At 38.3% G+C, this 14,125-nt stretch overlaps 1 protein-coding gene across 5 annotated transcripts in view; it reads right to left on the reverse strand.

Annotated features, from left to right (window-relative positions):
- Window positions 1–2,691: 2,691 nt before the first annotated feature.
- The window catches only part of setbp1 (SET binding protein 1), a 357,519-nt gene continuing 346,085 nt past the window's right edge, over window positions 2,692–14,125 (reverse strand). For all 5 annotated transcript variants that reach the window (XM_041188634.1, XM_041188620.1, XM_041188647.1 and 2 more), the window contains 2 exons: window positions 11,603–11,764; window positions 2,692–6,137 (listed from right to left, as the gene is read on the reverse strand). In XM_041188634.1, coding sequence (XP_041044568.1) covers window positions 5,569–6,137; window positions 11,603–11,764 — 731 coding nt within the window. In that variant the 3' untranslated portion in view covers window positions 2,692–5,568. The remainder of the gene's footprint in view (window positions 6,138–11,602; window positions 11,765–14,125) is intronic.

Consider the following 14,125-nt stretch of genomic DNA (forward strand, 5'->3'; position numbering starts at 1 on the left):
GTGTTCTTGCTGTCTGCAAAGAACAGGGCCCTGTTTTTTAATATATGTAGCTTCCGGTACATGCAAATGCGCCATACTGCAAACTCGACTGACAATCTTACATTGGTTGTCAGCGTAATTTTTAGCACATTGAGGATTATTTAGCAAATGTTGTCCAATTGTGGAATCACATTTAATGTTTTGAGTCTTGCAAGCTGGTAGCGTATGGTCTCTATCTTGCCCATTTCAAACAGCAGCTGGCACATGCTATTTGATATGATACTCCAGTCTTTGGGGCTTAATATCTACATACCTAGCATCACATGGTACTGAAATTCATGCACCATATTACTTATTTGTGTGATAGGCAGAATTTCCTATTGATTTGACAGCAGCATCCTGTTAGTGGCGAATACCACTTGCCTTGCTACTGCATTAGAGCAGTGAGAAACAGCTAGCTTCACCTGTTGCTCAAATCTTTGAGATACAGGGTAATCTGAGATGGACTGGGCTCTTTTCTGGGCTAAGCGTGATGGCCTTAGGCCCGTTCATGAGTTTGCACAATATGCAGCCTGAAAGAATCTGATCAGGGTAGCCATTATCCTGCAAGATGTCATTGATGCACCCTATTTCAGCATCAAGCTTGCATGGTGAGCAAAAGGCTCAGGCCCTATTTATAAGGCTGCTTTAAGGCCAATTTTATAGCGTGAGGAACTGTAAGGATCTCAACACGTATATTGACTAATGAAGGTAGGCTTGCAGTAGACCGTGGTAGAGAGATGAAAGGGAGTTCATTTGACCGCTCCATTTCAAAGGTGAATTTGAGCACAGGATGGAACCCATTAAGACATGTAAGGAAATTATTACATGCAGCAATGGATTTAAATATAGCAAACGTATCATCCACATATTGGAAATATGCAAAGGGTAGGAGGTTAGGTGTCATTCCATCGAAGACACATTTTTCATGGAACCCAACAAAGATGTTTGTGAGAGCTGGGCCTAGAGAGAATCCCATGGCAACACCATCTATTTGGGCATACATGGTGTCATTAAAACTGAACTCAACAGCGCGAGTTGCCACGTTCATAAGCTCAATGAATATTGATTCACACACTGGTGTTGGGTCTAGATTGCCATGATATAGTGCTGCAGTGCAAATATCTATGGCTTCCTTAAGTGGAACATTGGTGAGTGGGCTAACAACGTCAATTGAACACATGGACACAGCATTGCTATCGATATGCATGTCCTGTACGGCCTTCGTAAATGTGAAGGAATTCTTCACCGTGCATCTGGAAAACTTGTTCAAAACTGGTTGTAACAATTTGCCCAACCATTTGGCCAATTCCAATTTGCCCAACCATTTGGCCAATTCATGCTGTGCAGAACTGGTCATCGATAAATGAACATCACTTGTGTGTGTCTTGGCAACCCATACATACGTGGATGCAGCGAGCTGTGAGGATGAACCTTTTCATATGTGACACACGGTAGGTCATCACTCTTACACAAGTCCAGCAAGCGTTTTCTTTTGGCTTACTTTTGAGCAAGGCTGTCGGGTCATGTTGAGCAGCAGGACCAATGGTTATGAATTTTGACTTGTCATTAAGAATGGCTTGCATTTTATTGATATAGTCATGCTTAAGAATGACTATTCCTGTCCCTTTGTCAGGTTTACTGATGTTTATGCCCAGGTTGGTCTTAAGACCTTGCAATGCTTTTAAGATGGGAATAGTCATCTTTAATAAGTGTGACTACATCAACAAAATGCATGCCATTCTTAATGACAGGTCCAAATTTGTATTCATTGGTCTGCCGCTCAACATAACAAATGTGTTTCATAAGTGACATGCACCAGGCGACCTGCGTTTCACTCATGACTTCAAGACTTTGTTCACCAACATTGCATCGCGCAGCACTCACAGCATCTCATACTCATTGATATTCTTGTGATTGTTCTGATGAGTGCAAGACAAAAAGCTTTGACAAAATGTCTTTATTAGCAATATTCAAGTTCTGCACTACCAAACGACTATTGGTTTTGGATTGTTCTAGCAAAGAGCTGGCACAAACAGATACAATGGGCTGAATGTCCATCTTCTGTGTAGTAAACTTTTATGGTTTGATTATTTCAGAAGTGGAAACTGATCGCTGTGGTATTGAAAGCAAATACTTTACTGGATAAAAAAAGTTGTATTGCTGCAGTTAGTGTATGTAAGACTGGGAATAGTTGGTCAGGAGGCTACAATTCTCAAGAGACAAAAATTATTTTTCAGAATTCAAACTGAAATGCAGTGCAGGAATAAGTTTAATGAAAACATTTGATTTTAAGTGTATTTTTTAAAATATATATCTTCATCCAGTTTTTCTTAAATTTATTAACTAAGCTATATTTTCAAATAGGTCAACACCTGCCTTGAAGATCAGTATACAAGTTGGATGGCCAAATAATAGTTGGCATTTGTATGACACACCAGGTTTTTTAATCATTGAAGTTGGTATGAAGAATTTACATTATATTCTACAGTATTTTAGCAAGGGATGACTAGCTGCTTAGCCTTTCTTTTAGAAATGGGGCTGGAATCTTCCAAGTAAGAGATGCTCCAACTCTTCAATAATGTGAAAGCAAAATACTGTGGATGACAGTTAATAATGTGCTAGTGCAGATCAAGCCATGCAGACAAAGATGACATTCTCAGTCCAGGTTTGTTGGTTTTGATTACGTTTCTTTATTTTCACACAATGAATAACATATGAACAGATTACTTTTCAGTAAGTGCTCTATTGCTAACCTGGTTTTTGGCAGCAAAACAATGAGCTTCTTTCAGAAAAAAAGTTTTAAAACCAACAACCATATGTAGAAGCATGACAATCAGCATGCCAAATACATAAGCGCCAATCAACAGCAGTTCATATCTATTCAATGTACAAAAATGCTTCATGAATAAAAACTGTTACAAAAAACATTTCAAACAACAATGTACAAGTTTGCTCTATGTTTAATTAGAATACAAATATAATATTTGTCTAAAATATGTGTACATACAGTCAAGTATAATAACATGCAAATACACTCTAAAAAAGGTTTAAAAACACTATGAATACAGACTAAAATAAGCCAGCACTATGTAAAAGGACCTTGTGCCCCATGTTTAAAGTTACGTTTTTGAAACTTCATTTGCAGTCTTATCAATTTTCAGCAAGAAATTGCTCCTTTTTCTAAAAAAAAGCAGTGTGAAAACAAAACACTGGGATTTGACTAGGACACCCGTGTAGACACATTTGGCAGCTCTTTCAATGTCTTTGTATTGTTTTAGTGTTGCAACCTTGACAGGCTTTTCACTAGATATGATACAATACATTATTTCACATCAGCACTATACCGTGCTTTATCAGACCCAAAATTTACTGTACCTTCATGCCGATTACATTGTTAATGCTGTGGTCCATTTTAAACAATTGTCATTGTCATTTTAATGGTTTTGCTTTTGTGACGTACCAAATTTTAAAGGCAAGGGTTAATTTTAAAACTTGTGTGTTATAGAATATATGAATTCCCCCTCCCCCAGTCCAACTTCAATTAGCACCATTCCCAAACCCCAGTTGCATTAAAACAAGTGTTTGGCATCAAAATGAATGTTAAACTTGATTGAAAAACAGTTAAAATGACAATTACACAGACACGATGATTCAGACAGTTTGAACCCATGCAGGTCAAAGATGTGTAATTACATTATATACAATAGGCTACTGTTTTTGACTGAATTAAGGCTGCCATGATATAAACATTTTGCCTAACTATAACTGCAGTCACAATTACTCATTTTGAAAAATAATTGAAAATATGTTTTGGATTATCTTCATAAGAACACTTAATTTCTTTTTGCATAAGGGGAAATTAAATACAGGAATTTAAAAGCTTAAGGTAATAGTTTTCATTGATTCTCCAGAAAGAAAGAAAACGCACAATTACCAGGATACAAGACAATCACAAATCTTGGGATACATTAAAACAGCCAAGTCTTTGATATTAAGTATTTGATTATTTGCATACAATAGATTGGGAAATAATGGATTACAACTGACACTGTTAACTGGGACGTGATTAAAAGAGATATTCCTTTATAACAGAACTTATTCATTATCACTGACTTGACTCAGTTCTGTAATGACAATTGATGGATGGGGTTAACCAGTTAACAAAGGTGATCAGATAAATAATGTAATTTTTATTATCAGGCTATCCCAAATGGTAACAGTTCTGTTAGTTACAAATTTGAATGTAAAATGTTCTGCAAGTTCTCAAAGTTAGTATATTTCCATTTTTCAAATTTTGTTTGTGTGTGTTCAGGGGTTAGCATTAACTCTGATGTAATACTGTGAGCAAATTTGGGACATTTCTTAAGAGTGAGTTTTGTAATTTTGGAGAACTGTCATTTAAGTATTGCATGGATATGCATGCTGTGAAATTTATATAATTGTGGAAAATATATATTTTAAAATCTTTGTTAACATCTATTTACTTTGGAAAACTGTAAGGCCATACAGGAGGGCACACAATGTTATATTTTTAAATGATCTAGATTACAACATCAATTCCTACCTTTACAGAAAGTCACTTGTGAACTTAATTGCTCAAATTTTAGTGACACTTGTGGGAGCTGAAGATCAATTATTATTTCTTTAAAAAAGAGTGATTTGCAATTTTCATAATTAAAAGAGTAATTTGATTGAATTTCTTCTAACTGTTTTGTACGATATTGCTTCTCAAAGGATATGCTCGGTGATAAAAAGTATAGGTGTAAATAGGAAATCCAGCTGATCCCTTGAGAAGTTCAGGCTGAATCTATTCTGCGTTTTGCACCTCTTTCAGATCCATGATTTGTGATTAATGTTACTTTCTGACAGGGTTGTCCATCAAGGTGGGAAAATTTATTTTCACTACATAAAATAAACCTGGGACACTTATTGATTGAAAATGCCCTTTAATGACTTTTTTTTCTATTTCTGCTGAGTTACCAACAGCATATGTTGAACTGAAGCAGAAAGTGCTTTATGTGGATAACACTTTTGCATTTAAGGCTCTGTGAGTACAGTATTGCCTAAATGACGGCAAGAATATTTTAAAATTTGTTTGTTTCTCCATTAATCGACTAGCATATATTGATTATAAATCCAGTATATAAGAAACGCTGTTGCAAGCAAAATGTTATTGCTGCCTGCCTTCCCAAGGAATATTTCATCAATACATTCTTCTAACAGGCTGCCAAAAGTACTTGTACTAACTTACCCTTTTATATGCCATTACATGTTGCCCACTCGCAAATAATGGGTCCGTGGATAGAGCGCGGTTAACAGGGAGAAGGAATGTTTGTACAAAGTTGTGAAACTGAGTTGACATATTACAATACCAGCCATTGACAGGAGAGTCTGGTATTTGTAAAGAATGCAGTGAATGCTGGACGAGGTCATCCCTTTCATATAGTGGATCGTATGAGAAAATGATATTATTTTAAAATTATCCAACATCCGAGTTTCAGTCATTCCCTTCTCATTCACCAAGGAACATTAAAGTGCAGGAAGTTATCAGTGATTGGAGGCTGTAGATTGGTAGCTGGTGGCAGAGATGGTCAAACTGTTGTACCTTTTAGAATTTGTGGTGATTGCCTCGTTTTCAGTTTCTTTGGACTTCCTATGTCTTTTCACTTTCTGCCCAACTTCCTCTTTCTGCTTTCTCTTGGTGCCTTTATCTGACTTAGGCTCCTGTTGCTGTACCATGCATATTACAGCTTCAATTGTGTCCATGATTGTGTCCTGACTGGCTGAGGCCAGTGTCTCAGGGGCTAAACTGTACCTCAGACCCCGTTTACTGGGAAGATCCACACACTTCTCCAGCACTGGCATCTGGTCTGTGAAATCATCATCTAACAGCACTGGGTACTTTCTTGGACGGCCTCTCCTCTTTTTCACTATGTTGTTGCCAGTTTTTGACTGCCTTTGCAGCCTTTTAGCTTTCAGGATCTTGTTGACATGGTCCAAGTTCTTTTTTGTTGCGAGGATTTTATCATAATTGCACATCTTCCTGACTTCACATTGAATAGCTTCAATTTCTCTCCTCTTCAGTTTTCTCCTTGGTGAAGAACTAGGGCTTTGAACTGAATGGAGAGAAACAAAAGGAATCATTTTAATCACCAGATGTACATGATCACTTAATTAGTTTCACAGCATGGAACTATACACTGTCCAATGCCAGACTGATGTTAAAATGGTTTAAATATGCTTTTGAAGTTACAGACAGTTTAATATTTGAAGTTACATTTGGGCCACTGGTGAAACTCAGCTAGACGACTTGCTCAGGAAATGGAATACAGCTCCTACTACCTAATGCAAAACCTTTTTTTTTTGATCACTGAACTTCCGTTGCCACAAACTGTTTTTAATGTATCCTCAAGAATAGGGACATAAAAAACCTGGTCTTAATGAAAAGCAGCTTAGAGAAGGGCAAAGGGTCAAAGCAGTAGCTATCTCTCCATGTGGGTCTACCATACATGCATCAAATGTTAAGGGGTTCAGAATCAAATTTTATCCCAGATTAAACTATCAACTAAGTGCTTGAGACAACTGTGTTTAAGATCGATTTCTTAGCAGACAAAAACTATGGTCACTTAAAAGGCCAGATACAGTGCACAGTTTGTGTTGTTCCAAACCAGGTTCACCTGTGTATTGATGCAAATCTATAGATTGAAGTCACATGAAATGCACTTTGCAAATCACCATCATTCGCAAGCACTACCACCATGTTATGTCTTCAGGTGCACTATCATATATCTTGTAAAATGTGGGAATTTTGAAAATATTAGCTATTTACAATTTTAATGTTAAAAGGTTGTTCCATCATCTCTCTTCCAATATGAAAATGCAACCAGCATTTAGAAGCCATGAACGTTGGCCATGGGAGAGAGTGACATGAGAACTGATAACTTGAAGAATTATACCTTTAGTATAATGATGCCCTTAGAAAAGTTTCTCAACAGTAGTTCACTGGCCAAATGAAGCTGACAGTGTCCACGTGAAGAGGACAAGCTAAGAAGAAAGCTGATAAAGATCTCAAAATTATTATGGATGAGTACAGCCACTCCACCTATCTTAATTCATCTATACAGAGAGAAACCTACAGTCCTCCCATACCAGCATCTAATTGTTTTGCAAATGATTTCAGGGTCTTAACTTTCTCCTACTTTATCTGGAAATCTGTTTCAAATATCGATTACTCTGTGTGAAGAGGATTACAGATTTCTGTAGTCTAGAATTATGGGGTAGGGGCAATGCCACTTGGGTATCTAAAGTAGTAATTGGTATTGATAAGGTAGCCCCAGAATAATGCTTCAAAATAAGAAGATAAGTATAAATTTGAATTAATGGAATGCAAATTTATAACAGATATCAGGATTAACCATTATTTAGTCAAAAGTATGATAATGGTTTGGAATGATCTGCCGGACAGGAATATAGAGAGTCAAAACACTGCAGCCATTCAAAATGTAGTTGGATGCTTTAACAGAAGAGTTAGGCAGGATGAGATTCAATGACCCATATGGTATATTCCTGGCCATGTTTCTTTTATGTTCTTATAAATTACACTATTTAGAATTTAAATTCAAATGTTTTGTATTTAATTTGTTCAGAACTAAGAAAAAAAGGGTTGGAGTGATTGGAAGCTTGGAACTTTAATCAAAGCAATATAACTATTGCAGGTGCTACCGATGCACATATGTTTTCTGTACCACCTCCACCACTGCCACCCGCACCCCACTCCCATCAACAATATAAAATAAACAATATTGTCATGATCAATGTCACATAATAATGCTCCCACTTGTGTGGCTGTAGCACTGGTGGGGGATAAAAATCAGAGACCTTTAGGAATCATCAAGGCAACAACAAATTTTGTTTGTTAACCTTAGCATAAAGACCTGTAAAAACCTCGTAAGAATTAGTTTAGCAAGATTTTTTTACAATGATAATTAGGCAATATTTTCTAAATGTAGTGAGGACTGCTTTCAAATGTGCATCACTTAAAATCAAGGCATGCAGTCACTTTAGTGGAAAACAGGTCATGTTTCAGTTCTGCTTAATTACTATTATTATTAAAGCTTGAGCACGCCTTCATAGATTCCCACCAACTTATTCCAAGTTTCACTGAACAGCTGGGTTCATTTGTAGATCTCTTGCCTCCCACAAAAAAGTTTTTCAAAAAAGGAAGACTTTCAAAGGAGCCCTTATTAATGACAGGAAATTCTCAGGAACCTTCCATTTTCTCATTAAGACAGCTTCTTAAGTTTTCTGTTTGTTACCTCAACATATGGGCTGTAGAGAGGCAGCTAGGACTGGATTACTCTAATTGATACAAAAGTGCCTTTCGTAGCGCTATGGTAAACAGACACAAACTGGGCTCAATGGCTTCAAGGAAATTGAACACTTCCTGGAGGCTAATGTATACTCTTGCTATCCTGACTTGGGGCGATGGGGGCAAAATGATCAGAGTCTTAAGTGAAGAGATGAACTGACAAGCCAACATTTTTAAAACTTGGAAATAAGATGTACATGTATCAAACTGTCATCATGCAGTTTCATCCATTATTAAATCTTACAGTGGAAGATTAGAGACACACTGATCTTTTTAAAAGTACTAGTTGATCTCTCATGGCATTGCACATGGGGAGTTGACCCAGTGTCATCTTTCGATGAAGTGTGATTAAAGAGCAGGAGATAATTGGACAAGGATGTGTATGCAGAACTCAGTTCCTATTTCAGAAATCTATAAATGTGAGATAGTCTGTCTTGTTATGAAATATTTCATTGATAGTTAATTTATTTTTAAAAATTATGTCTGCGTGCACTCCTTATCAACTTTTTCCATTATAACTTTATACGTCCACATTTAAAATAGGCATGTTGGGCCAAATTTTCTCTACAAAGGCTGTTAATTTTGCTGACCCACATCTGTTTAAAGGGCTCTGTTAGACCAACACTCTAGGGTGGCAGGGATGGGGTCCAGGATAGAGTTGGGCCTGCCAACCCTGGAAGCAGATCTTAGGTGGCCACAGGGGCAGGTGAGTGCCAAGGCAGGCTGGTTAGAAGGCCTGCTTTGGCTATTTGGGACTTTGTTTCAATTGCTTTAGTAGCTGTTAGGCCCTCTATCCCTCACCCGTCAGGCACCCATCCACCTACAATGGCTCCTCATACACCCATAACATCTCCATGCCAACTCGTGCCCTTCACCCACATCTTGTGCTCCCCATCCACCCCCACCATGCCACTTCATACCCTTCATACCACCTCCATAGCCACTCACCCAGAATCCACCATGAGCAGACTCCAGGAGCCATGTGAAGATGAAAAAACGCTTCTAACGATCGAATATAGCTCTCACTCATACACGCTTGAGAGTGAAAAACTCCTATAAAAAACTTTTAAATGTCTTCAAGTGGTTAATCCCTGAGAAAATAAACAAACTTCTACATGGATCCCACATTAAAAGCAGCTAATCCTTTAATAGACTCTTTAAACTATCAATAAAATGATGAACTCGAAACACCCTGCAGAGTTAATTATAAATTTTGAAATTCAGCCAAGCATTGATAATGACCCTAAGGAAGATAGCCCTTGGGAAATGTCAACAAAGATCTCCCCTGAAACTGAACAAACATTTGGTGTTTTTTTTCTAACACATACCAGATGGCCTGTCAATCAAAGCAGTCCAGCAGAGATTTTTTTATCTACCACTGACAGTTTAAGCATACTATTTTCATGTTTACAGAGCAGGGAGTTTTAAAAAAAACTTCAGATCATGATACTTAAACAAACCTTATCCATGCTTCAAGAACGTTTACGTCTACTTCATCAACTTGTGACTGCCACATTGCAGGTTAAGACCCTTGCAACAGTCAAATTGAGATCAATTTGAACTCAGCACTAAATTTAAATGGCCCTGCTGAGTTTGGGTTTCCTTCTTGTGTGATTCATGCCCCGTCCCCTTCATCCTGCTGGCAAAAATTAGATCTGTTGGTAATGGGGGTGGTATTTACATATCCAGGCCCCACCCACCATTTTTAAAGGTCTGTGGAGTCTTCCTGACTTCGTGAAAATCTGGCCAGTTGACTAGGCTGACATTATAGTGCAGAACTGAGGGAGTGCTGAACTGTTCTCAGATGAGGCATTAAATGGAGGCCTCTCCTGCCCTCCCATGTGTTTGCAATTATCCTATGACACAATCCAAAGAAGAGCAGGAGGGTTCTCTGTTGTCCTGGGCAATATTTATCCCATATCTCTAAACCAATGAAACAGATTAACTGGCCATTCATTGTATTGCTCTTTATGGGGACTTTGCTGCGCAGAAATTGGCAGCCATGCTTCCCCATGTTGTAACAGTAACTACATTTCGAAAGAACATCATTGCTTAGAAGTGCTTTGGTGTGTCCTGGGGTCATGAAAGGTTTTATATGAATGCAAGCAGTCTTTTTCTTCAATTTTTATTGGATAGCAGAAATGTTTAGCAAAAAAGGATACCAACATCAGTGATGTCAATGAATTGAGATCGTAGAGGAAAGCATTGTTTCTCCCCTCAGGATATTTAATACCCTCGACCAACCAAATAGATGACAAAGGTCTTTCTGGTCCTGAATAGTCCAATGAACATGTGGATCAGAGTCCCATTAGAATCAGCTTCACTGATTAAGGCATATAACAAGGAACAGGCTAGATACTGGATTGGAAATTATAGACATAAATATTGACTGAAATGATTAATAACTTTATGGAGCACATGGGGCCTCAGCAGCTGGCAGGAGAACAGATAAAAGTCTATAGACTAGGTTGAACTTGGCATTTTTCTGGCCAGTATGGCTTGATAACACACTGGATAAATAGCATTAGTGAGGAATATCAATCAAGAAATTTCTAATGCCAATGTTACCCCATCAATGCTTAGAGAAGTAATACATTAACAAAGTTCATAATTTCTTCATATAGAAGCACTGTGCCACCAGTGGAGTGCAGTGTTATGTGCCTGATTTGAAAATGAATGAGCCAGTTAGTTACAATTGCAGTGAATGTACAAACATCAACTGCACATTGAGGATCAAGATATTGGAGGGAAAATAAGGGTTCTTGCTCATTATCATTGTCCAGTGACCAGCAAGGCTCACATGAGGAACAGCAACTCTATTCAGTACATTGCAGAAGACAGGAGGAAAGAGCACAAAATTGGGAGGGAAAAAAACAAACCCAAAGCAACTGGGCCTAATCACTAAAATATTATGGAAGTGGACACATACTGAGAACTTGGTTCAGCTTTGAACTTTGTTTTGTTTTGAAGCTAGGCTCAAAATTCTATTGTTGTACAAAGAATCATAGGTTGGAATGAATAAATCTTGGCTTGCATCCAATAAATTTGACCAACATTGGCTAATTAGTTCATGGGCCAGCAACTAATAGGAGCCACAGTTTATTTCTTAAGCACTTCGTGTGCAGGAATACAATGTGAGAATTCAAATGATAACAGTCACCTTTGAATCAATTTTCTGAGCATCTCTGCAGACCTAAGCAACTGTCAACTAACCTGATTCACATGATGGAGATGGTGAAGGTAGGGGAGACGATGCCAGAGTTGAGACTGTAATACTTTCAGTAGAAACAGCTTTCTTTCTGGTCACAATGGAAAGGCCACTATCATTTTTGTGCAATGTCATTTGGTCCAGCTTGGTGTGTGAGCTTATTAAACCTAATAGGAGAAAAAAAACACAAATATTACACCACATTGTCTCAAAGCCAGGCAAGATTGGCAGAGTAATCCTTGGTTTGGAACTCATGAGCTCTGTGGTGTAAAGTTAGTAAGTTTATTTTCTAGCGTAGAACAGTCAAACTGATTAGGAATGGATCACAATGATATTTGATCTGTGCCAGGCTTAGTTATTTCAGTACTGATACCACTGATATCGAAACATGGAAACATAGGTTGTATAATGCTGACATTACTGGACTATTAACCCAGAGGCTGGGCCTAATGCTCCAGAGACATGGCAGATTGGGGAAATTTAAATTCAATGAATTAATAAATCTGTAATAGAAAGCTAGTATCAACAGTCATGATCATGAAACTACTGGATTATCGTAAAAACCCACCTGGTTCATTAATGTTGTCTACGGAAGGAAATCTTACCCGATCTGGCCTAGGTGTGTCTCCAGGCCTACAGTAAAGACACTTTCCTAACTTTTGAGGATTTGATTTGGCCCAGATTGCTCATATTACTGCTAATTAAAATTCACTGTCTCATTAATAATGCACCTTATTTAATTCTTACTTTAGTTGTTATGGAAGTAAAATGGAGAAAATGAAAGCAATGGAAAATTTTTCTGAACACACATTCACATCTTCAAAATGAAGAAAAATGCATAAATTCATACTATTATTTGAGAAAAGTTAAAGTTGCACTTTTCAATGTACTGTAATAGCAGAGGCTGTCACAGAGACCTATTGCTTGTAATAAATGCTTCATATTGAAAAAGTTGAATGCAGTGAGATTTGAAACACTCATTTATTATAGCAATCTAGTGCTATTCAAAGGGTTAACATTGGTAATTTGTGGAATTATACCACATTTGGTTCTAGTCAAAACACAGAGCCAAGTTTATGCCTATAAACCTTCTGATGTTGCCCTCAAACCTCTGTCAGCCACTAATAGTCTTTCTGAAACATGGCACAAATATAGCCAAGCCATTTATTTTCAAAAACCAACTGTCACAAAACACAGAATGATTGCATTGGATGCTTGATTTATAAAGCCACATCTTGGAAAGAGCAGTCACATCCTGTCGCTGTGTTACTCTACCCCCAACTCAAGGTTCAGCCGTTCCCGCTCCAGTCCAAAATCAAACAAAGCTCTTAGCTAAAAATGTCACAGACATATGAAAGGTCAGGCTCCTTCAACATCATTAGGAAGGAACAATCAACTTTTTAACTTCCATGTATGTTCTTATAGATAGATTTTTGATCTCTCAGGGAATCAAGGAATATGATGAACTGGCAGGAAAGTGGTATTGAGGCAGAAGGTCAACTATGATTGTATTGAATGGCAGAGCAGGCTTCGGGGTGCGGGGGGGGGGGGGGGGGGGGGGCTTGGGGTGCTGTATGGTTTGCTCCTGCTCATATTTCTTGTGTCCTTATTCAGTATTCATAACATAGCATAATTGCACACCGGAAAATTCCCTGTTCTTTTCTGAACAGCCTCAGTATTTTTTCCATACACGTAAATCACTGGAAAAACAGTTTAATGCCTCATCCAAATCACAACAACTCTGATGACACTACAGTCCTGAATTATGAGCTCAAATCCACAATGTTCTGATCCAGATCCAGGAGTGCGAGCAATGGAATCAAGTTGACATTGAAGATGTGAACTAACAATGAAACAACTCAAGTCCCAGCATCAGATTACCATTTTTACCACTCAAGAGATTCAACATCTTCCAGGCTAAAGCAACCCACTTGATTGGTATGCCATCCACCACCTTAAACATTCACTCCCTCCACTAATGGTGCACCATGGCTGTCATGTGTACCATCCACAAAATGTACTGCTGCAACTCATTAAGGCTTCCTCAACAGCACCCTCCAAACCCATAAACTCTACCACTGAGAAGAAGAGCAGCAGGTGCAGGGAAACAACACCAAGTTCCTTTTGAGGTCACACGCCATTCTGACTTGGAACTATATCGTCATCTGTTCATTGTTGATAGGTCAAAATCCTGGAATTCCCTCCCTAACAGTACCTCCATCACATGGGTACAGCGGTTCAAGAGGTGAGGTGAGAGTGACTGCCCTTGACATCAAGGCTGCATTTGACTGAGTGTGGTATCAAGGAGCCCTAGCAAAACTGGAGTCAATGGGAATCAGGGGGAAAACTCTCCGCTGGTTGGAGTCATACTTAGAAGAAAGGAAGATGGTTGTGGTTGTTGAAGATCAGTCATCTCAGCTCCAGGACATCACTGCAAGAGTTCCTCAGATTAGTGTCCTCGGCCCAACCATCTACAGCTGCCTCGCCAATGACCTTCCTTCTATCATTGGCCAGGATTTTTGAGTTGG

Source organism: Carcharodon carcharias, chromosome 1 (genome assembly GCF_017639515.1).
Source record: "Carcharodon carcharias isolate sCarCar2 chromosome 1, sCarCar2.pri, whole genome shotgun sequence".
In the NCBI taxonomy this organism is placed as follows: Eukaryota; Metazoa; Chordata; class Chondrichthyes; order Lamniformes; family Lamnidae; genus Carcharodon; species Carcharodon carcharias.